Below are 23865 nucleotides of genomic sequence, written 5' to 3'. Positions count from 1 at the left end.
TTCACGATCAAAAACTTATCACTCTCTCATAGGGTAAATTTTGAAAAGGCACCCCATAGTAAAGTAAGTCACGATAAAAAAAATTATCGACATGTCAAATTTTTACCAAAAGTTAAATTTTTTTTATTTATTTATTTATTTATTTAATTATTTATTTATTTATTTATCTATTTATTTATTTATTTATTTATTTATTTATTTATTCATTTATTTATTTATTTATTTATTTATTTATTTATTTATTTATTTATTTATTTATTTATTTATTTATTTATTTATTTATTTATTTATTTATTTATTTATTTATTTATTTATTTATTTATTTATTTATTTGTTTATTTATTTATTTATTTATTTATTTATTTATTTATTTATTTATTTATTTATTTATTTATTTATTTATTTATTTATTTATTTATTTATTTTGGAGCAGGGAAAAGCCCGATGGAGATGAAATTTGGCACTCTCTCTCCAGCAGGCATGAATCCTCCTCATCATTTGTATCAACAGATTACAATGATCCAACAGTTACATTTGGGCTTAACACTAACAATTAAAACTAAATCTATAGCACTATCTATAACTAGTTGATGACACTAGGCATTGCAGGGCGGTAATAGCGCTCTTTCTTAAAAGGTGAGAGAGAAGAATAAAGTGAATAGATAAATGTTATATAAGGGTTAGTGAGGGGGTGGGGTGGTAAACGAGAGTGGGCTAACGACGGTGTTAGAACCAGCATGTAGATCTAATTAGTGATCAAAAAGATGGTGGAAGACAGAGAAAACGACGGGGTAAGAATCGGCATGAAAAAGTAGAAGGGACGACCGAGTTACTTTCAACGAGCGAATCTAGTTAGTTTCCAATAGAGATTGTAGAGAGACGGAGTGGGAAAGATCACAATAATTCAGCAGATACCATGTCATAAACTTATTACTGATAATTAAAACTACCTCTATTACTAACCTTAATACTTAAGAAGTAGAGAAGTAATTCAGAAACAATTTTTTCACGGTGTTGCGAGATAAGTGAAAATCTAACAAGTGAGAACATCGATTAAATAGACGGCACATACTACAAAACGGTTCGTTATAGCAGTAATTAGTGCGAGCAGATTGAATTCTGAGAAATGGATGAGATCGGAGGTTGCGAAAATTGATAGATAGGTTAAGTTTATGTAACAATTCAGAGCAATCAGTTTGAGATTGTAACAAATCTGCCACGAAAATAGCTTCACAGATGTCTCGGCGTACGGATAACAAGTCTAAATCAATGGCTTATGCTAACCAAGTATTTCTAGATGGGCTAGCATTCCATGGTCTAAGACAAGTTGGCATGATTTCCAATCACCAATCGCTTTTTCTTGACCTCGTATTTATCAATGAGGCTGGTCTATCTGAATGCACTGTAACAGAAGCTCCTAGCGTTTTGGTTCCACTTGATGATTTTCACCCGGCGTTAGAAGTAGTAATTTCTGCCAGCAGCCGTTCGTTGCAATACGAAGAATTGATTCCGTTTGATCGCTTCAACTTTCGTAAAACAAATTTGACAACATTGCGTCACTTATTGTTGCAAATTGATTGGAGTACGCTATACAGTTATGTTGATATTGATGCTGCCGTTACCCACTATAATCGTCAATTGCATAATTGTGTTGAGAACTGTGTACCTAAATGTAAACCTCCTAGAAAACCACCTTGGTCTAACGTCACCTTACGGAATTTGAAACGTATTCGTGCCAAAGCTTTGCGCATATATACAAACAGACGTTGCCCTATATCTAAGCATCGCTTCACTACAGCCAGTAACGAATATCGTATCTATAATAAATTTCTATACAATCGCTACGTGAATCGTATGCAAAATAACCTAAGGCACAACCCTAAAAGCTTCTGGTCATTTGTCAATACGAAGAGAAATGAAATTGGACTTCCATCTAAAATGATGTATTACGATAATGAAGCTACAACAGCTATTGATAAGTGTTCACTATTTGCTAGATACTTTGCAAGTGTCTTTTCGACTGACTCACCTACTGCCATCGAACTTGAAAACGCTGCTCGTGATGTTCCCGCTGATGTAATTGACATGGACATTTTTCATATCTCCGAGCAAATGGTTATTTCAGCCGTTAAGAAAATCAAGTCGTTGTATGCTCCAGGTATCAGCGCCATGCCATCCGCTATTTTGAAAAAATGTTCGGACATTTTAGCAGTGCCACTAGCGCATATCTTCAATTTGTCGCTCCAGCAGCAATCATTTCCAACTGATTGGAAACGATCTATAATGTTCCCGGTTTATAAAAAAGGTGACAAGTGTAACGTCGCTAATTACCGAGGAATAACGTCGCTGGGTGTTGAATCTAAGATCTTCGAATCAATCATCAATACTACTCTATTATCAGCTTGTCGCCATTATATTAGCAGTTGCCAACATGGATTCTTCCCTGGTCGGTCGGTTGAGACAAATCTCGTTTGTTTCACATCGTTTTGCACCGAGCAAATGTCCAACAAATTCCAGATAAACACGGTCTACACTGACCTTAAAGCTGCTTTTGACTCTGTGAATCACGAAATTTTGTTAACCAAGCTGGGCAAACTAGGATTTACGATCAGATTTGTCAATGGCTCCGAACATATCTCGTTAACCGTAAAGTTGTCGTACAAATTGGAAATACTGTGTCTGAATCATTTGCAAGTATCTCAGGAGTTCCTCAGGGAAGTACTCTAGGACCACTTCTTTTTTCGTTGTTTGTGAACGATGCTGTATTTGTCTTAAGACATGGTGGCAAATTATTTTTTGCAGACGATTTGAAAATATTTCTCGTTATTCGCAAAGAAGCTAATTGCCGTGAGTTGCAACATCTTGTTAATATGTTTTACGAATGGTGTGTAAGAAACAAAATGGATCTCTGTGTTTCTAAATGTTCCGTCATAAGCTATCATCGTACGAGAAGCATGTTTAATTTTAATTACACCGTCGCTGGCACTCAACTGCAACGCGTTGATCACGTCAAAGATCTAGGTGTTATTCTGGATGAAAAACTAACGTACACCCGCCATCTTTCAGCAACGATTGACAAAGCAAACCGTTTACTTGGATTCATATTTAAAATCTCGAGTGAATTTCGTGACCCACTTTGTTTAAAATCGCTATATTGCTCATTGGTTCGTTCACAGCTGGAATTTGCGAATGTTGTTTGGTGTCCATACAACGCTTTATGGATTCAAAGGATTGAAGCTGTGCAACGTAAATTCGTGCGTTATGCTTTACGGGAACTACCATGGAGTAACCCGTTGAGCCTTCCACCGTATGAAGATCGTTGTCAACTATTGGGGATTAAAGCTTTAGCTGATCGTCGACGTGCTTCACAAGCCACTTTTGTATCTAAGCTATTACTGGCTGAATATGATGTTCCAGATCTTCTATCACAGATTAATCTGTATGCTCCAGCACGTGTTCTTCGGCCTCGATCATTACTGCACACTGATCTGCGGAATACCAACTATGCTAGCAACAGCCCGATTTTGGCAATGACTCGCCGTTTCAACGAATTCAGCGATGTGTTTGACTTCAATATGACCTCTTTACAGTTTCATCGTCGGTTGGTATAGTATAAATTAAATTTTTACCATTTTTAATTAATTTTATTAGTTTATAGTCTAGTTCATTAGGACTTGTTGTCAGATGAGCATTGTCCGAATAATAAATAAATAAGTTTACAGCGCTCACTATAGCTGGAAAGGTTGTTAGGATCCCTCCAAGGAAGACTGCGAAGTGCAAACCGAATAAATTTATGTTGAATAGCTTCTTTGCGTTGGATGTCGAGTTGATAATAGGGAGCCTAGACGACGGCAGCATATTCGAGTATAGTACGAACCAGTGCACAATATACTGCTTTAAACAATATAACACATGGATCAATAAGTCCCGAGACTAACAATGGAAACAAAATTTTTTCTGCAAAATTTTTTTTTATTCATCAACATCACATTTTCTTTTATTCATCAACATCACATCAACATCAACCTTTTAGGGTGATACAATGGTTCCAACGTTTTTTTTTTTTTGATAAACTGCTTTTTGTTCCATCGAAAGCAATCGCGGCACCCACTTGGAAAAAACCTTTTTCATGCTCAATTTTTCATGATATCTGTGTCATCTCAGCAATCTCACGGAGCTTCACTTTACGATTACCGACAAATCGTTGCTTTTGATGGACAAGAGTCCGGATAACATTTTTCAATCCATTGTTTCGCTTGCACGGTGTTTTTACCCATTAAAAAACAATGTTTTATCAAAACACGAAACTCGGTTTTTTCTATTTTTTAAAAAAATTACAAAACGACTTTACTCCAACCTCGATAACTCAGCTGTTTCTGGTCGAATCGACTTAAAATTTTGACCCGTTTCAAGCAAAGGTTAGTACTCTAGAAAGACGTGGTTACTGGTTTACTACGAGCGCCATCTCTGCTTTAGTCTCGGGACTTATTGATCGATGTATTATGTTATTAAAATTATTCGTGAAATGGTTCACAGGCCAAGTAAGAGGAAGTTCGTCATTTTAAAGTCATTTTTTACAAATAAACACCTGCCTAGTGCCATTTTTCGTAAAACGCTGTGAATTATCTTCAATACCTGGTATAGATAATTGCATATAATTATTGTCACAGAATGTACACTGTTATTGAATCCATGCATATCAGTTATTATATGAATATAGAAATAAGTTGAACGTAACAATGAGAATTTTAGCACTTTCGAACTGCTCTGACATTCAAGTTGACATGATCAAATTTTTGTTTCTTGTTAACCTTACATCTAAATTCAACCCGTCAGTTATGAAATTAGATTCAAGTGTAAATGTAGATATGTAAATAAATTCGCATTAAAATGCTGTATGCTTGTGGGTTTAACTAATTAGACTGCAACGCGATGAGAAGTTTTTGAAGTTCAGTACAATAATTACAATCGAAAATACACATTCATCGACTATTTTAATAGTTAGAACGATTCCTTCTAAATTTTGAAGTTTTTATTTCGTTAAATTTTCACAGTTGTCATTCATAAATCTAAAGAAGAAAATGGAACCAGCAATTCTTTGCACCTGCAGGATATCTATAGAAATCGTGAAACAGGAGGTTTGGAAATAGGATCCTTAAACGGAGAAATGTTTCTTCAGGTGAGCCAATTTAATCATTATCATATATCATTGTTAAAAATTTTATAAGTAATATTATCATTGTTATTATTAACATTTTTATTATAATCAAAATAATAACAATAATAATATTACAAATTAAAATAATAATATTATTAATAATAGAAATAAAAACCTTTTTTAATAAACTTAGTGATGCAATGATGCCTTTTTCATATTACTTATAATTTCACAAATGTCACTAGATGATTCTGTGTAGATTTTTTTTTTCAATCTTGAATAAAATAAGAAACTTTCTTTGGGTACAAACTAAAAAAACCTTTTCAATTTGATAACAGGTATGTCAAGTTAGTACGAATTTTTCTTTATTTTGCATAGTTGCGCTAAATGATTAAACACACTTTACCCTATAATTCTGGAACCCGAAGTCGGACCCGGATGAAATTAAACTGCAGCCTATGAGACTATAGGAACGTTTATTTGAGCCTGTTTGTGGAAATCGATCAAATCATGTCTGAGAAAATTGAGTGAGTCTCGTTTTAAACTTTTTGGTCACTAATTCCGGTACTTCTGGAACCGGGAACTTGGAACCAGTGGAGTCGAAGTCGGTTTACTTATACCGTTTTTGTTTATTGATCATAGCAGCCCGAGAGCTGACCCAGAGTCGATAAAACAACTTTTGATGAGTTTGTCTTAGCAACCTGGGGTCGCTCTAGATCGGACTCCAATCGCGTAGTTTCGCTCTGAAAAATTTCTCGGCTCGAATCAGGTATCCATGCGAGTTTGTTTATTTTTTCTTTTTTATATGAGTTGTTGTTTAGGGCGCGTACCACGAGGTAAAACGGTATTAGTAAGTTAGGTATTAGTAAGTTGGGTATTAGTAAGTTACTAATATCCTACAAATTGAATCAATTTTAATGGAGGGGTAGGGTCTAAATGATGGAAAAGCCATCATTTTTGCGATAATTTCAGAATTATCGTTCAACAAAATTAACAAATGTTTTGCATGTTAAAAAGCATCATTCGAAAAACATTTTGTGATTTTGAAATGTTTTACTATAAGAAAATACAAAGAAAAAAATAAATGATTTTTCAAAAGTGTTAGACCCTACCCGCCCCTTAAGCCAAATCTAGAAGAATTTTGCCGTTTTTTGCATCGTCGCTCTAAATGACTGTGTGAAATTCAATAGCAACCCATAGGACTACAATTTTTTTTTATTTTCTGAGTGACATTATTTGACACATACTCACACACATACACGCACAGGCACATACATTGTTCAGCTCGATTAACTGTGTCGAATGATATAGAACACTTAGCCCTCTTAGAAAGGCAATAAGTGTACTTTTATAGAAAAGCATCGTTATCATGATCTTGTAATAACACCAACAAGTAGGTACAAACTGAATAAAAAAATTAGTAATTTACATGTTTTTCACCTGAAAAATATAAATTTTACTGTGGCAAACTTGCACGCTATACGAAATAGAACAAAGCACGCTGCGATCGGAGTAAAACCGCACGTACAGTCACTTACTAGTTTGGTATTGTCATTGTGAATAACGATTTGAATGTTTTTACACTCATCGCCCTATAATTTCGGAAGCGGAAGTCGGATCAGGATGAAATTGCACAGCATCCTTCAAGACAATAAGAGCTTTAATTTGATTTATGATTCGTGAAAACCTGTTTGGTAAACGACTGGACAATGCGCAATTCAGGCCCCAATGTAGTTCATAGCCTCTAGGTACGAGTAACCATAGGAAAGATCGAGTAACCAACCCCGGTGGGACCTTGGTCGTATGCTGACAGGGAAGGGGGGGCATGCTTTCTCTTTACAGAGAGGAAGCCTACCCAAGCGTCTGTTCCCATGTTGGGGCGGCTCGAAACAGCATCTGTTCTCTATGTTAGGAGCGGCTGATTACCGTCCTTGTGTCAGTATATGACTCTAAACAGTGCTGACACGATGGCCTTCCAGCGAGACAGGAGGTTGGTGAAGGCCTAACAAGCGTCTCGGAAAACACTTGTTAGGAATAATCAGGATATAAATACGACTCGGAATAATCGACAAAGACCTACGCGACGAAATAAGGACTACGATTGGAAGCTTGGTACATGGAACTGCAAATCGCTTGGCTTCCCAGGATACGACCGAGTGCTGCATGATGAGCTCCAAATCCGCGGCTTCGATGTTGTAGCATTGCAGGAACTTTGTTGGACGGGACAAAAGGTGTGGAAAAGTGGGCATCAAGCGGCTACCTTCTACAAGAGCTGAGGGACAACCAGCGTTCCAGGAACGGGATTTGTAGTGTTGGACAAGATGCGTCAGCGCGTGATTGGGTGGCAGCATATCAATGATAGGATATGCGTATTTAAGATCAAGGGTCGTTTCTTCAATTACAGCATCATCAATGTGCATTGCCCACATGAGACAAGACCCGATGACGAGAAGGATGCATTTTACGCGCAGTTGGAACGAACCTACGACAGCTGTCCACGGCGGGATGTAAAACTTGTCATCGACGACGACGTCACGTAGGCCGGGAGGCAATGTACAGCCCTGTGATCGGGCTGGAGAGCCTGTACGAGGTAACAAACGACAACGGCCAACGATGCGTGAGCTTTGCAGCCTCCCGAGGAATGGTTGTTTGAAGCACCTTATTCCCCCGCAAAAATATCCACAAAGCCACCTGGAGATCACCTGATTAACATACGGAAAATCAAATCGACCACGTTCTCATCGACGGGCTATTCTTCTCCGACGTGATGATGACGATGATGACATTGATGAATGTCCGCACTTACCGCAGTGCCAATATTGATTCTGACCACTATCTTGTCGCGGTTAGTATGCGCTCAAAACTATCGACGGCGCACAATACTCGTCGCACAGGAACGCCGGGACTCAATCTCGAGCAGCTACGTAGCATGCGTACTGCAGAGGAATACGCGCAACAACTGGAGCAAGTGCTACCAACGGAAGAGCAGCTTGGCGTGGCGACTCTTGAAGACGGCTGGAGGAACATAAGGTCCGCCGTGAGTAGCACTGCTGCAACCATTCTAGGTACGAGGTTATCGAATCGAGGAAATGACTGGTTGGACGGCGAATGTCAGCAGTTGGTCGAAGAGAAGAATGCAACAAGTGCGATGATGCTGCAACACCGCACTAGAGCAAACGAGGAACGATACAGACAGGCGCGGAACAGACAGAAAACGGTTTTCCGGAAGAAAAAGCGCCACCAGGAAGACCAAGATCGCAAAGCGTTTGCAGTTGCTGATTGGTTGGATGGTAAGCTGTTAACTGCAACTGGTGTACTTTGTTCTATAGGGGTTACGTTGGATGGTCTCGTTGAAAGGGATACTTCCCTGTTGTTGGTGACTGTCACAGGTGTACTGGGGTTGCTTGGGGTTGATGTGAAGGAAGCACCGTTGTTTTTTGGTATAGTTTTCTCCTTGTCCGGTTTATCACATGGCTTACCGTAGTGAACAGCTTATTGGCAATATTGACAATTGACAATATTGACAATGTCACATAAGAAGGTATAGGCCTCCTCAAGCGCATGCGTAACAAACGTACGCCATTTAGAATACCGGGGAAAAAATTCTTCCACTTTTCTTTTTCGATAGAGAGAATCTCTCCGTATTGGGACATAGTTGCGCGAATATAAGGATCGGGGACGCATGAGGGAAGATCATGCACACGCACTTCTATTGCACTATACCGGAATGTTGTACTTAATATTTTCATGCTCCACATAGTGCACATTATTATTGTCTTTAGCGAATTGAATTGCATCCAACTCTTTATAGAACTGGATATAAACAACATTATTGGTCTTATTGCATTGAAGTAAATGCACACGTTTAATGTCAAGATGCATTTGCTCCTTAAGCAAACCTTCAAGTTCTCGTATCGAAGGTCGAATTTTGCACTGTCTGAAGTCAACAATAATTGTATTCTTTCGTACCGGCGGTAGCTTTTGTTCGTTTGGTTCACTCATTTTCGTTCACTACACTACACTCTCACTCACTACACAATACTGTACTTGGTTTCTTCTGTCCCCAACGTAAGCGATTTGGTTTTATCGACTGACTTGGATGAGATGTAAACCCGAACTGGAGCTGCTCAAACATGGAGGAGAGGCACTGGCTAGAGCGCTGCACAGGATGATTTCTAGAATTTGGGAGGAGGAGATTCTACCGCAGGAATGGATGGATGGAGTTGTATGTCCCGTCTACAAAAAGAGCGATAAGCTAGACTGTTGCAATTACCGCGCAATCACATTGCTGAACGCCGCCTGCAAGGTACTGTCCCTAATCCTTTGCCGTCGTCTATCGCCAATAGCTAGGGAATTCGTAGGGCCGTACCAAGCGGGATTTACTGGAGCCCGCGCCACTACGGATCACATATTCGCGATAAGACAAGTACTCCAGAAGTGTCGTGAATACAACGTACCCACGCATCACCTATTCATTGACTTCAAAGCGGCATACGACACAATCGATCGAGATCAGCTATGGCAGATAATACACGAATACGGTTTCCCGGATAAACTGACGCGATTGGTCAAAGCAAAGATGGATATAGTGATGTGCTACGTCCGAGTATCAGGGATGCTCTCGAGTCCCTTCGAATCTCGGAAATGGGCTACGTCAAGGTGATGGACTTTCTTGTATCTTGTTCGATATTTCCCAGGAAGGTGTGATTCGAAGAGCGAGGATCAACACGAGTGGCACGATCTTCCGAAAGTCCGTAAAACTTTTTGGCTTCGCTGACGATACTGATATTGTAACACGTAACCTTGAGAAGATGACGGAAACCTGCATCGGACTGAAAGCTGAAGCTAGGCGTATCGGACTGGCCATAAATGCGTCGAAAACCAAATACATGACAGGAAGAGGCTCTAGAGAAGAAACACTACGCCTCCCACTACGAATATTGATAGACGGTGACGATATCGAGGTGGTTGACGAGTTCGTGTATTTGGGCTCACTGGTGACCGCCGATAATGACACCAGCAGAGAAATTCATAGACGTATTTTAGCAGGGAATCGTGCGTACTTTGGACTCAGAAAAACCCTCCGATCGAGAAAATTACGCCAATGCACGAAATTGACCATCTACAAAACGCTCATTAGACCGGTTGTTCTCTATGACCACGAGACCTGGACTGTGTTGGTAGAGGACCAACGCGCCCTCAGTGTTTTCGAAAGAAAGGTACTGAGGACCATCTATGGCGGAGTGCAGATGGAAGACGGAACGTGGAGATGGCGTGTGAATCACGAATTGCAACAGTTGCTAGGAGCCACCTATCGTACGGACAGCTAAAATCGGACGTCTACGGTGGGCTGGGCATGTCATAAGGATGTCGGACGACAAAAAATGGCAGAAAATGGTTCTTGAATTTAATCCGACTGGTACAAGAAGAAGAGGAGCGCAGCGAGCAAGGTGGATCGATCAAATGGAGCGTGATCTCAGAAGCATCCGTGCCTTGAGTGGCTGGCGACGAGCAGCCATGGACCAAGTTATGTGGAGACGTATGCTTGATACAGCAAAGGACACCAAGCCTATAGCTGTTATGTAAGGTAGTAATGAACAAAGACGCATTTAAAATTAGAATATTTATGTTAGGTTAATGATAGTAGTTGTATAGTAATAGTCTGTGCGATAATTTTATTATAATCGAAGACAAATTTAAAAAAATAAATAAAAAGAAACTGTGGACTAGTAGTCCCAAAGTAGATTTGTATATCGACTAACTAACAAGATCTGTAAACTAGATGAATTTATCAGTAAGGTTTATAAAAATGAGCATTTCGTTTCACCATCGCTTGTGAAAAAATACTCAACTATCAACTATCAACTATACTATCAACTTCTCGGGGACTTTTTAAAGAATTTCAAGACTTTTTATTTGCTCCGTAGTTTGTGAAAATCGGTTGAAAATTTTCCGAGAAAATTGAGTGCACATTTTTTAACATATTTTGCACGTATTTCCTTGTAATTCCGGAACCCAAAGTGGGATACAAATGAAATTCAAGAAAATTATATGCCATAAGACTTTTCATTTGAATCCAAGTTTGTGGAAATCGGTTCAGCCATCTCTGAGAAACGTGTTTTGACTATTCTTTCGTATTTTGATGCATATAACGCAAATTAAACTGAAGAATTTTGTATGGGACCTTAAGACCTTTCATTTGAATCAAAGCTGTTAAGCCATCTCTTAGAAAAGTGACACTATTTGTCACATACATACATACATACATACATACACACATACACATGCACACCGACATTTTTTGATCTCGATGAACTGAGCCGAATCGTATATGATACTCTCCTCTTCGGGCCTCGGTTATAAAGTCGGTTTTTACAGCGATTGCATAGCCTTCTATATGAGAAAGGCAGAAATAATAATAAAAATAATAAATATAATTATAACAACAATAATAATAATAATATATAATATATTATTATTATTATTATTATTGATGTTGTTAAACTTTAAATTATTGATAGTTTCCACATTATTATAATTATTATATACGATAATAACCTGCTTGATTCCACCTAGTGGTGTAATGATGCCATTCTCATATGTAATACTGTGGTATTCTATTCAAAATGTTTCTCTTCGATTTTTGAAAGAAACCATCAATTATTATGGCATAGAGAATGAAACAGTTCACTAATCGGCTATGCCATCTATTAGAAAACGAAGTGGGTTCACTATTATATGTATACCCAGCACCGGAACCCCACAACCGGTATAATCGAAGTCGGTTCGTACGGCCACCAACGTGACGTACAAAGTCAGTAGACTTTTATTCAAATTTTTAAGATTTTATACGATATTTTCATCGTACTCTAAACGATGATTTAAATTTTGGTTGTATCAGAAAATATGCAGCAATTTTTGGTAAGACCATAAGACCTTTCATTTCATACTAAGATTGGGAATTACGCTTTTGAGTCTAGTTTAGAATTTTTACGGTTTTTGTTTCGCCGAGAGTGAGAGTTTGTGAAAATCTGTCAAATCATCGCTGAGAAAAGTGAGTGTAATCTATTTTGGAATATATCACCACTATTTCCGGTACTTCCGGAACCGGAGACCGGGAACCAGGATAGCCGGAATCGGTTTCATTAGTTGCCTACTGATAATGGCTATCGATTTGTGTAGTTTTGAGACCAGTTTAGCAAGTTTTTACGTCTTTTGTTTCGCCGGTTTAAGTAACAGTGTACAATATTGAACACACTTTACCCTATAACTCCGGAATCGGAAGTCGGATCCAGATGAATTCAGGAATTTCGTATGGGACCGTAAGACCTTTGATTTTAATCTAAGTTTGTAGAAACGGTCAAACCATCGCTGAGAAAAGTGAAATTTTAGAATATATGACCATTTATTTCGGTGTTTCCGGAACCGGAAACCGGGAACCAGGATAGCCGGAATAGGTTTGTTTAGTAGCCTACTGATAATGCCTATCGATTTGCGAGTATTGAGTCCAGTTTAGAAAAAATTTTGCCTTTTTTGTTTCGCTTGCTTAACTCCGGAACTTTGTGTGGGACCGTGACATAACATAACATATAACAATTGGATGAGCGATCTCTGAGAAAATTGATTTTACGTTTTTAGTTCATTTTGCACATTTTACCCCATAACTCTCGAACAGCAAGTCGAATTCATATGAAATTCAATAGCAACCCATGAAACTATAAGACCTTCAATTTAATTCTTAGTTGAAGAACATCGATTGAGTGGTCTCAGAGAAAATCCAGTGCACTTTTTCTTCATCATACTGATACACACATACCGACTCAGACACACACAGACATTTGCTCAGTTCGTCGAGCTAAGTCGAATGGTATAGACATTCGGCCTTCCGGGACTCGGTTAAAAGGTCGGTTTCCACAGTGATTGCATAACCTTTATATACGAAAATCTAGTAAGCCAGACTTACTATTTCATGCTCTATTTCGATTAAATCAATTAAACGAAATTTAACAAACGAAATGAACCAGCGTTTCTGTTACATCTGCATATGTAAGTGAAGCTAAACAGCATCAATCAGCACCATATAACACGATAGTTATTATAATTTTTATCATTATTATTATAATTATAATTATTATTATTATTATTATTATTATTATTATTATTATTATTATTATTATTATTATTATTATTATTATTATTATTATTATTATTATTATTATTATTATTATTATTATTATTATTATTATTATTTTTATTATTATTATTATTATTATTATTATCATTATTATTTTTCTTATTATTATTATTATTATTATTATTATTATTATTGTTACAATTTTTATAACCAGACTCCTCTGGTAGAAGGTAAAAGTTTAGATACGAGAACCCTTCTGATACTTAAATGACCTTTGTCACGTCTCACTATTCCGCACTTTATTCTTTACATCCTTGCTCTTCCTTGAGTACTATGGCTCTATAATTTTATATTCTTTCTCTTCTTATAATCTCTAGTTAATTTGATATCGTTAAAAACCGAAAAAAGTAAAAATTACAGACTGATCAGAAGCCATAAATAAAAAAAGTAAAAAGTGAAAAATATTCGATGGGATTCCATCACACACAGCGATAAATGGAGCGCTGTCCGTGCGCCGCTTGCACCCTGGGACACATAGCCATACGCTACAACTCCAGGTACTGAAACAATAGTTTCGGACAAATTTTCCATTTCGGTGTTATAAATAACTATATAGAGATGAAAAAATATCAACACAATGAAACACATTGTGTGAGAAGCCGTCGTGGGCAGAATGTGACAACTTCTCGTAACTTTACTTTTGCCGGTTCGGGTAGTAAATGGCAAACGACCTTTGACTCGGATGACTCGTATCGCCTCCTCTGGTAGAAGGTAAAAGTTTAGATACTAGAAGCCTTCTGCTTACTTAAATGACCCTTGTCACGTCTCAGTTTGATATCGTAAAAAAACCGAAAAGAGTAAAAATTACTGACTGATCAGAAGTCATAAATAAAAGAAGTAAAAAATATTCGATGGGATTCCATCACACACAGCGATGAATAAAGCTCTGTCCGTGCGCCGCTTGCACTCTGAGCCGCATAGCCATACGCTACAACTCCAGACACTCAAGCAATAGTTTCGGACAAATCTTCCATTCCGGTGTTATAACTAACTATATAGAGATGAGAAAATATCAGCACAATGAAACATATTGTGTGCGAAGTCGTTGTGGGCAGAATGTGACAACTTCTCGTAACTTTACTTTTGCCGGTTCGGGTAGTAAATGGCAAACGACCTTTGCCTTTACTTTCTCACATATCGGAGACTCGGATGACTCGCTAAGATGCCTAAGTTCGACTCCTCTGGTAGAAGGTGAAAGTTTAGATACTAGAAGCCTTCTGCTTACTCAAATGACCTTTGTCACGTCTCACTTTTCCGCACTTTATTCTTCACATTCTTGCTCTTCCTTGAGTACTATGGCTCTATAATTTCATATTCTTTCTCTTCTTATAATCTCTAGTTAGTTTGATATCGTTAAAACCACCGAAAACAGTAAAAATTACTGACTGACCAGAAGTCATAAATAAAAAAAAGTAAAAAGTAAAAAATATTTGATGGGATTCCATGACACACAGCGATGAATACAGCTCTGTCCGTGCGCCGCTTGCACCCTGGGACGCATAGCCATACGCTACAACTCCAGGCACTCAAGCAATAGTTTCTGACAAATCTTCCATTCAGGTGTTATAACTAGCTATATAGAGATGAGAAAATATCAACACAATGAAACATATTGTGTGAGAAGCCGTTGTGGGCAGAATGTGACAACTTCTCGTAACTATACTTTTGCCGGTTCGGGTAGTAAATGCAAACGACCTTTGCCTTTACTTTCTGACATATCAGAGACTCGGATGACTCGTATCGCTAAGATGCCTAAGTTCGACTCCTCTGGTAGAAGGTAAAAGTTTAGACACTAGAAGCCTTCTGCTTACTTTAAAAAACCCTTGTCACGTCTCACTTTCCCGCACTTTATTCTTCACATCCTTGCTCTTCCTTGAGTACTATGGCTCTATAATTTCATATTTTGTCGTGAATACGACCTACTTTACTATGGGGCGCCTTTTCAAAATTTACCCTCTGAGAGAGTGATAAGTTTTTGATCGTGAATATCTCTTGTTATACTTAACACAACAATATATTTTTTTCTCCATGCTCTCAGCAATAGAATCAGGAATTTGTGATTAAATTTTCAACAGTGTAAAAAAACCGTAAATAACTCAAAATCTATTTTTTCTCAAACTTTTGGAAACAACGAGGAAAACTTATCTCGTTTGGTTGCCTTTTTCGCACCAGGATGACGGTTTTGAGGTTGTCAGGCACATATCAGTTGCGGCGTTCTACTGGCCGAGTGTAATAGTTAAATCTTGACCGATAATTGCTCTTTTTTCTAGTACGTTAGATGGAACTGGATATCGTGCTGATGTTCTTCACCACCATCAGTAATAATGAGGTGTTCAAAACTTCAAATGCTCAGGTGGTGCTCTTCTTCGCATTCTGACGTCGTGGCTAGCAGTAAACCAGCAGTAGTATAGAACTGAATTTTTAGTTAAATTCAAGAACTTCAAAACTTCAACGGTTTTGAAGAAGTAAGCGATATATCAAAGGGAAAGCATCGCTTTTGAGTGCATAAGATTAATTTCTAATTTATATAAGATGAACTCGATTGATAATGAGAAAATGTTTATCACTCCAATCGAAATCGCTGAAAGGTAGAGAACCGGTATAAAAAAAACTGCTTGTATACAAAACTTGAATACAAGCTCGGCGAAGAGAAGCTTAAATATCGATATCCGTTTCGCAAGTATGTCCAAACATATAATTGCATACATTTGAGCTATTGATGTAATTTTGTCGGCTACTAAACAAATTCAAATCACGACAAATAGAGTCTATATTCTGAGTTCGCAGACTCTCGTGCATTTGCGGATTCAAAAGTGTGACGGTTAATTGAAAATGTCGGTCATTAGCAATTTTGGTTGCCTTGTTCCACATCAATGGCTCAAACAACCCCATGGGGCAGATCCTTGTAGTTTTAAGTTCCGAATTTAGTTTCATATTTCTGTTTCAAAATTTCGTTCCAGATCACAGATTCAGAATTTAAAACAATGACTCTAGAACTGAATCCTATTTCAGGATTATGAAAATGATTTCAAATTCAGTTCCTTATTCAGAAATTCGAATCCAAAGATATGATTTAGGATTTTTCAGAATTCATGAACAAAATTCAGGATACGAACTTTAGACCGAATCTTCATTTAAAAACCGAATTCAAAACCAGAGTTTAATTCCTGAATTAAATTTCAGAATTTAATTTATCAATTCAGATTCGGCATTAATTTCCAGAATTCAGAACCTACATGTTGGAACTAAATTGTGGACATGATTTCTGAAACTAGATGCTGGAACTGAATTCAGTTCCTATATTAAGACTTGGAATTCAAGTTCAGAATTTAGTTCTATAATGCAATTTGGAAAATTGTAAAAATAACTTCAGTTCCTTACTTCTAGAACTAAATTTATGACCTGGGTTTTTGATCTAGATTCCGAAAATTTGAGGCAGAATTCGGAGCGTGCCCCAGATTTATCAATTAATTCTTGAATTTTAACAATTATATACATTGGACAAATTACGCAAAGCGGTTTTTTAGAACCTTTCAAATATTTACAAAGGATTTTGAGTATTTCTAGTAGTATCTAAATCTACAAAACTGTATTTGTTCCGTGTTATTTTATTGTATGGTAGAATATGTTTGCCGTCAATTAGTCGTACTGTAGTATAGATGCATCGTAAAAATTCTGGAAGCGAAGCAATGAAAGTTGCAAAATATACACAATCTAATATGAATGATTATCTCTATCCGGAAGTGAGAAAGAAATATGTCAGTTTTATTCGTATTCACGTCCTCCAGTTATGACTCTGTGACATTACCCACCCGCCTTTTTGCTCTTCTTATAATCTCTAGTTAGTATGATAAAAATAAAAAACCTGTTTTAATCCACCTAGTGGTGTAATGATTCCTTTCTCATGTATAATATTGTGGTATTCTATTCACAAAAATTTTCTTCGGTTTTTGAAAGAAACCAAGAGATTGTTTGTGCATTAACTAGTATAATATACAGAATTAAACAGTGCTTTGATGCCCCGGGTTGGCGGTTCAATGCATAGGACGCTGGTCTTACAAGCCAGTTGTCGTATGTTCGAGCCCCGACCTGGTAGGATTCTCTTAGTGTCAGTAGGATCCATAGTACTAGCCATGCAATGATTCTGTACACTAAGAATCGGTAGCGAAGTCTGTTGAAACAGAAAGGCCAAATTCCGCAAAAGGAATGTAATGCCAGGACTTTGCTTTTTGATTGCGTAGGTCATCCTTAGGAAAACGAAGTGGGTTCACTATTATATGCACTTCCGGCACCGGAACCCGAGAACTGGTATAATCAAAGTCGGTTCGTACGGCCATCAACTAACATGACATACAAACTCTACTAGTTTTAATTCAAATTTTGAAGATTTTATACAATTTTGTCATCGCACTCTAAATGACGATTTAAATGTTTGTTCTATCCGGAAATATGCAGTAATTTTTAGTAGGACCATAAGACCTTTCAATTGACCCTAAGATTGGGAATAACAATTTAGAGTCCAGTTTATAACATATTGTACGGTTTTAGTTCCGCCAGTTTAGGTGACGGTGTACAATATTGAACACACTTTACCCTATAACTCCGGAACCGGAAGTCGGATCCGGATAAAATTCAGGAATTCCATAAGGAACCGGGAGACCTTTCATTTGAATCCAAGTTCGTGGAAATCGGTCGAACCATCGCTGAGAAAAGAGAGTGAGATCCATTTTGGTATATATGACCACTATTTCCGGTACTTCCGTAACCGGATACCGGGAACCAGGGTAGCCGGAATCGGTTTGTTTAGTTGTCTACTGATAATGACTATCGATTCGTGTAGTTTTGAGACCAGTTTAGACATTTTTTTACATTGTTTGTTTCGCCGGTTTAAGTGACGGTGTACAATATTGAACACACTTTACCCTATAACTCCGGAACCGGAAGTCGGATCCGGATAAAATTCAGAAAAGTGAGTGAGATCCATTTTGGTATATATGACCACTATTTCCGGTACTTCCGTAACCGGATACCGGGAACCAGGATAGCTGGAACCGGTTTGTTTAGTTGCCTACTGATAATGACTATCGATTCGTGTAGTTTTGCAACCAGTTTAGAAATTTTTTTACGTTTTTTGTTTCGCCGGTTCAAGTGACTGTGTAGAATATTGAACTCACTTTACCCTATAACTCCGGAACCGGAAGTCGGATCCGGATAAAATTCAGGAATTCCGTATAGGACCACGAGACCTTTCATTTGAATCTAAGTTTGTCAAAATCACACACACATACATTGCTCAGCTCGATAAACTAAGTCGAATGGTATATGACACTTGGCCTTACGGGCCAATTTTAACTAGTCGGTTTTTCAAGTGATTGCATAACCTTTCTATATAAGAAATGCAAAAAGTAAAAAGCAAAAAATATTTGATGGGACTCCATCACACACAGCGATGAATGGAGCGCTGTCCGTGCGCCGCTTGCACCCTGGGACACATAGTCATACGCTACAACTCCAGGCACTCAAGCAATAGTTTCGGACAAATCTTCCATTCCAGTGTTATAACTAACTATATTGAGATGAGAAAATATCAACACAATGAAACACACGCTTTCAGGTCAGTGTATACTGCATCAACTTGTACTCTCTCCTTCAAACTCGAGATACAAGTGGAAGTGAAATCTAAGAGATTCGTGCTGACCGAACGACCTTGCATAAATCCATGCTGATCAGAGGAGATGTAATTTTTTGTACGAAAAAGTATCTCGGTGCTCACAATTATTTCAAACAGCTTAGATGCTGCAGAAAAATTCGTTATGCCTCTGTTATCCTTATGTCAATACAATCACCGCTCTTGTATACAGAAAACATAAAAGACTGCTTCCAAGTCACCGGAAAAATTCCTTGTTCAAATGATTTGTTAAATATAGTGCACAAAACATCAGCTAAAACAGAAGCACAATGACAATACACCACAGACGGCATAATAGCTGGTCCGGGAGTAATCAAAAATGTGTCAGTGTGCGATATATTCTCAGGAACATCCACCGCGGCGGTCTCCGCTTCGATACCGGAGGCAGTATTTTCAGCAAACACATATCCTATAATTTAATGTTCTGGATTCATTCATGGACACCATGTGACAGGAATTGCCTTCGCCATTAGCAGGCAACGTGATAACTAGAGGCGAGTGGTGCGGGTCGACGGGTAGTAGTAGAGCAACACTACAATCGTCAACTAATTGATGCTCCAAAGAACAAAAACGATGGGTGGGTAATGTCAGAGACATAACTGGATGTCGTGAATACGAAAACAACTGACATGTTCCTTAACACTTCCGAATATCAATTAGTTGATCAATTGTATGAATTATGCAAGTGAATGATTTTCCACATTTTTCGCAAAAACAAAGAAGGCTTCACTTGATCTCGATTATTGTGAATTTCACACAGCGAAAAGTGCACAAATCTAACCAAACGGTTCTAGATTTGCACTAAACTGAGGATATTTCCGTTCGATTTGCAAACAACAAACCCTAATAGTTCCTTAAAAAACTTTTAGAGCCATTAGAATGGCTGATTTTGTGTAATGCTCTCCACCGATGCTTTTTCACCAATGCAAATGACTGGCAGCTGTGACGTAAACGCTCTTGTCGGAGGCGAAACTAGCTTTGCAAACGACACAAAATACATCTGCTCGCAGTGGCGATAGAATCCAAACTGATCTAATTTTTGTTGAGAGGTTTGTTTTTACCTGATTTCGTTTGTAGCTTTTTCACCAATGGGCGGTCCTAACGGCTATAAAAATAGCAGCATATAGAATTTTAATTTCGATTATTTCCCTTCGGATTTGCATTTCATTGGAAGAAACTATCCGGATGCTGTACGGGATTCATTCCTGCCTTTCAGAAGACCAAATTGTGGAACACACAACGATATTAAACACTGTTCGGAGCATTTTCTCGAACGATTTGTTTTATAGCAGCAGATATTCTGCTTCCGTTCTTCCTCAGAACGCGTTCTGATTGGCTGGTGTTGATATGGGTCAAATGAGACAGGTTGTTCAATAGTGTACTATTGAAATAATCCAATGCTTTTCTTTACACGCTTAAGTTGAAAAATTTCGATTCTATTGGTAGTTAGATTATATTAATCCTTTCACAGATCACTGAGCTAACATATGAGCTTTAAAAATACGAGAAAGGCAAACGCGCCTTATGAATTATCCTCTTTGATACTCGTTTATACCAAACATTTCAGAAAAGTTTAATTTTGAATTATTTGAGATTATGTCACACAACTGAATATATTATCATAAAATTGTAATCATATTTCCGATGGCATGTAGCAAAAATTATGTTGATTCGTTAGATACAACAAGAGATATTCACGATCAAAAACTTATCACTCTCTCAGAGGGTAAATTTTGAAAAGGCACTCCATTGTAAAGTAAGTCGTATTCACGACAAAACAAAATCGAGCAATCGTCCGAGATGATTTCTGTGTTGGTTAACTTGACCAAGATTTGAGAAATCCATGCCGTCGATCAGCGCCGTGCCAGCAGCGGGTAGCATCGAAGAACAAGAGGAATGTGTTTCCTCATTCTGCTGATTCCACACAATGCGGGGCTGGTTAAAATCACCGCACACCAGAATAATATCATTAGCAGAACCTTTACTGCTCAATTCCGAAACAGTTGAAATGTGCGCATCGACCACATCAACGTTTTGACTTTTCTCAGGGGGGATGTACACACTGCATAGCAATAACTTTTTACCCCGTACTGTAGCGTTCGCACACACTTGTTCAAGACAGTTTCCATTAACCGTTTCAATAATAGAGCTGACATATTTTCGAGAAATAGCAATCATTACTCCACCAAACGATACTTTGTCACTATTTGCTGAACTGTTCTGGATGTTCTGGATTCATTCATGGACACCATGTGACAGGAATTGCCTTCGCCGTTAGCAGGCAACGTGATAACTAGAGGCGAGTGGTGCGGGTCGACGGGTAGTAGTAGAGCAACACTACAATCGTCAACTAATTGATGCTCCAAAGAACAAAAACGATGGGTGGGTAATGTCAGAGACATAACTGGATGTCGTGAATACGAAAACAACTGACATGTTCCTTAACACTTCCGAATATCAATTAGTTGATCAATTGTATGAATTATGCAAGTGAATGATTTTCCACATTTTTCGCAAAAACAAAGAAGGCTTCACTTGATCTCGATTATTGTGAATTTCACACAGCGAAAAGTGCACAAATCTAACCAAACGGTTCTAGATTTGCACTAAACTGAGGATATTTCCGTTCGATTTGCAAACAACAAACCCTAATAGTTCCTTAAAAAACTTTTAGAGCCATTAGAATGGCTGATTTTGTGTAATGCTCTCCACCGATGCTTTTTCACCAATGCAAATGACTGGCAGCTGTGACGTAAACGCTCTTGTCGGAGGCGAAACTAGCTTTGCAAACGACACAAAATACATCTGCTCGCAGTGGCGATAGAATCCAAACTGATCTAATTTTTGTTGAGAGGTTTGTTTTTACCTGATTTCGTTTGTAGCTTTTTCACCAATGGGCGGTCCTAACGGCTATAAAAATAGCAGCATATAGAATTTTAATTTCGATTATTTCCCTTCGTATTTGCATTTCATTGGAAGAAACTATCCGGATGCTGTACGGGATTCATTCCTGCCTTTCAGAAGACCAAATTGTGGAACACACAACGATATTAAACACTGTTCGGAGCATTTTCTCGAACGATTTGTTTTATAGCAGCAGATATTCTGCTTCCGTTCTTCCTCAGAACGCGTTCTGATTGGCTGGTGTTGATATGGGTCAAATGAGACAGGTTGTTCAATAGTGTACTATTGAAATAATCCAATGCTTTTCTTTACACGCTTAAGTTGAAAAATTTCGATTCTATTGGTAGTTAGATTATATTAATCCTTTCACAGATCACTGAGCTAACATATGAGCTTTAAAAATACGAGAAAGGCAAACGCGCCTTATGAATTATCCTCTTTGATACTCGTTTATACCAAACATTTCAGAAAAGTTTAATTTTGAATTATTTGAGATTATGTCACACAACTGAATATATTATCATAAAATTGTAATCATATTTCCGATGGCATGTAGCAAAAATTATGTTGATTCGTTAGATACAACAAGAGATATTCACGATCAAAAACTTATCACTCTCTCAGAGGGTAAATTTTGAAAAGGCACTCCATTGTAAAGTAAGTCGTATTCACGACAAAACAAAATCGAGCAATCGTCCGAGATGATTTCTGTGTTGGTTAACTTGACCAAGATTTGAGAAATCCATGCCGTCGATCAGCGCCGTGCCAGCAGCGGGTAGCATCGAAGAACAAGAGGAATGTGTTTCCTCATTCTGCTGATTCCACACAATGCGGGGCTGGTTAAAATCACCGCACACCAGAATAATATCATTAGCAGAACCTTTACTGCTCAATTCCGAAACAGTTGAAATGTGCGCATCGACCACATCAACGTTTTGACTTTTCTCAGGGGGGATGTACACACTGCATAGCAATAACTTTTTACCCCGTACTGTAGCGTTCGCACACACTTGTTCAAGACAGTTTCCATTAACCGTTTCAATAATAGAGCTGACATATTTTCGAGAAATAGCAATCATTACTCCACCAAACGATACTTTGTCACTATTTGCTGAACTGCGGTCGCAGCGGAAAACATTAAAGGAGTTCCCAAACAACTGCTGCGAGTTGATTCGGCTATCAAGTCCAGTCTCAGTTAGAATGATAATATTGAAGTTGCAGTCACTCGTTGTTAAGAAAATATCGTCAATTTTTGTCCTCAAGCCTCGAACATTGTAACGAGTACAGAATTAGAATATATATTTTTGTAGATAATAGTTAGTAGGTTAATGATTTTTAATAATAATGTTTATAGATTCTTGCATTGAAATTTAATATAATATAATAAATATACGAAACGATATTAAAAATTTTTCACAAAATCGAATCACCCCGTTATGATGAAAAAGATCTAAGGAAGAGATTTGCCATAAGACACAGCAGATGATTTCCCGCCGTTCTTAGTACGCGCCAATTGCTTTCTGCTTTGCCTAGCGTCGCAGCCGATGGGGTGTTTGTTTGGGTTACCGAAAGAGGCCGTCGACCTTTACAAAGTTCATGACCGCGACTGGCGACTGGTCTGGCGGTGGGTTGGTTTGATTGGGGTCGTTCGCAGAAACGAGATGCGATCATGCGACTGGGGAAGTTCGGGATGATCAATGCAAATTGGGAACTTCGTGGAAAATACGTCAGATCCGCCAACGAAAATGTCAAACCGCGGTTATTCTGAGGATTATCAAATCCCAATAAACCACTTTGAACTTATCAGTGGAAGAGGCAAGAGTGGTTCGATTTTAGTTCGCGCCGTGTTGTGTTTAGTTTGGTAAATTTAAATGTAACTTGAAACTCTTCATCATAACGGGGTGATTCGATTTTGTGAAA

General features: G+C 38.0%; 1 protein-coding gene across 3 annotated transcripts in view; it reads left to right on the top strand.

The window, feature by feature from the left end:
• The window catches only part of LOC131434826 (aryl hydrocarbon receptor), a 698066-nt gene that overhangs the window by 302119 nt on the left and 372082 nt on the right, over nt 1–23865 (top strand). For all 3 annotated transcript variants that reach the window (XM_058601997.1, XM_058601998.1, XM_058601999.1), the window contains one exon: nt 5055–5179. In XM_058601997.1, coding sequence (XP_058457980.1) covers nt 5055–5179 — 125 coding nt within the window. The remainder of the gene's footprint in view (nt 1–5054; nt 5180–23865) is intronic.

Source organism: Malaya genurostris, chromosome 3, assembly GCF_030247185.1.
Source record: "Malaya genurostris strain Urasoe2022 chromosome 3, Malgen_1.1, whole genome shotgun sequence".
Taxonomy (NCBI): domain Eukaryota; kingdom Metazoa; phylum Arthropoda; class Insecta; order Diptera; family Culicidae; genus Malaya; species Malaya genurostris.
The sequence above is the reverse complement of the archived record's forward strand: the minus strand, read 5'-3'. Positions and strand labels throughout refer to the sequence as shown.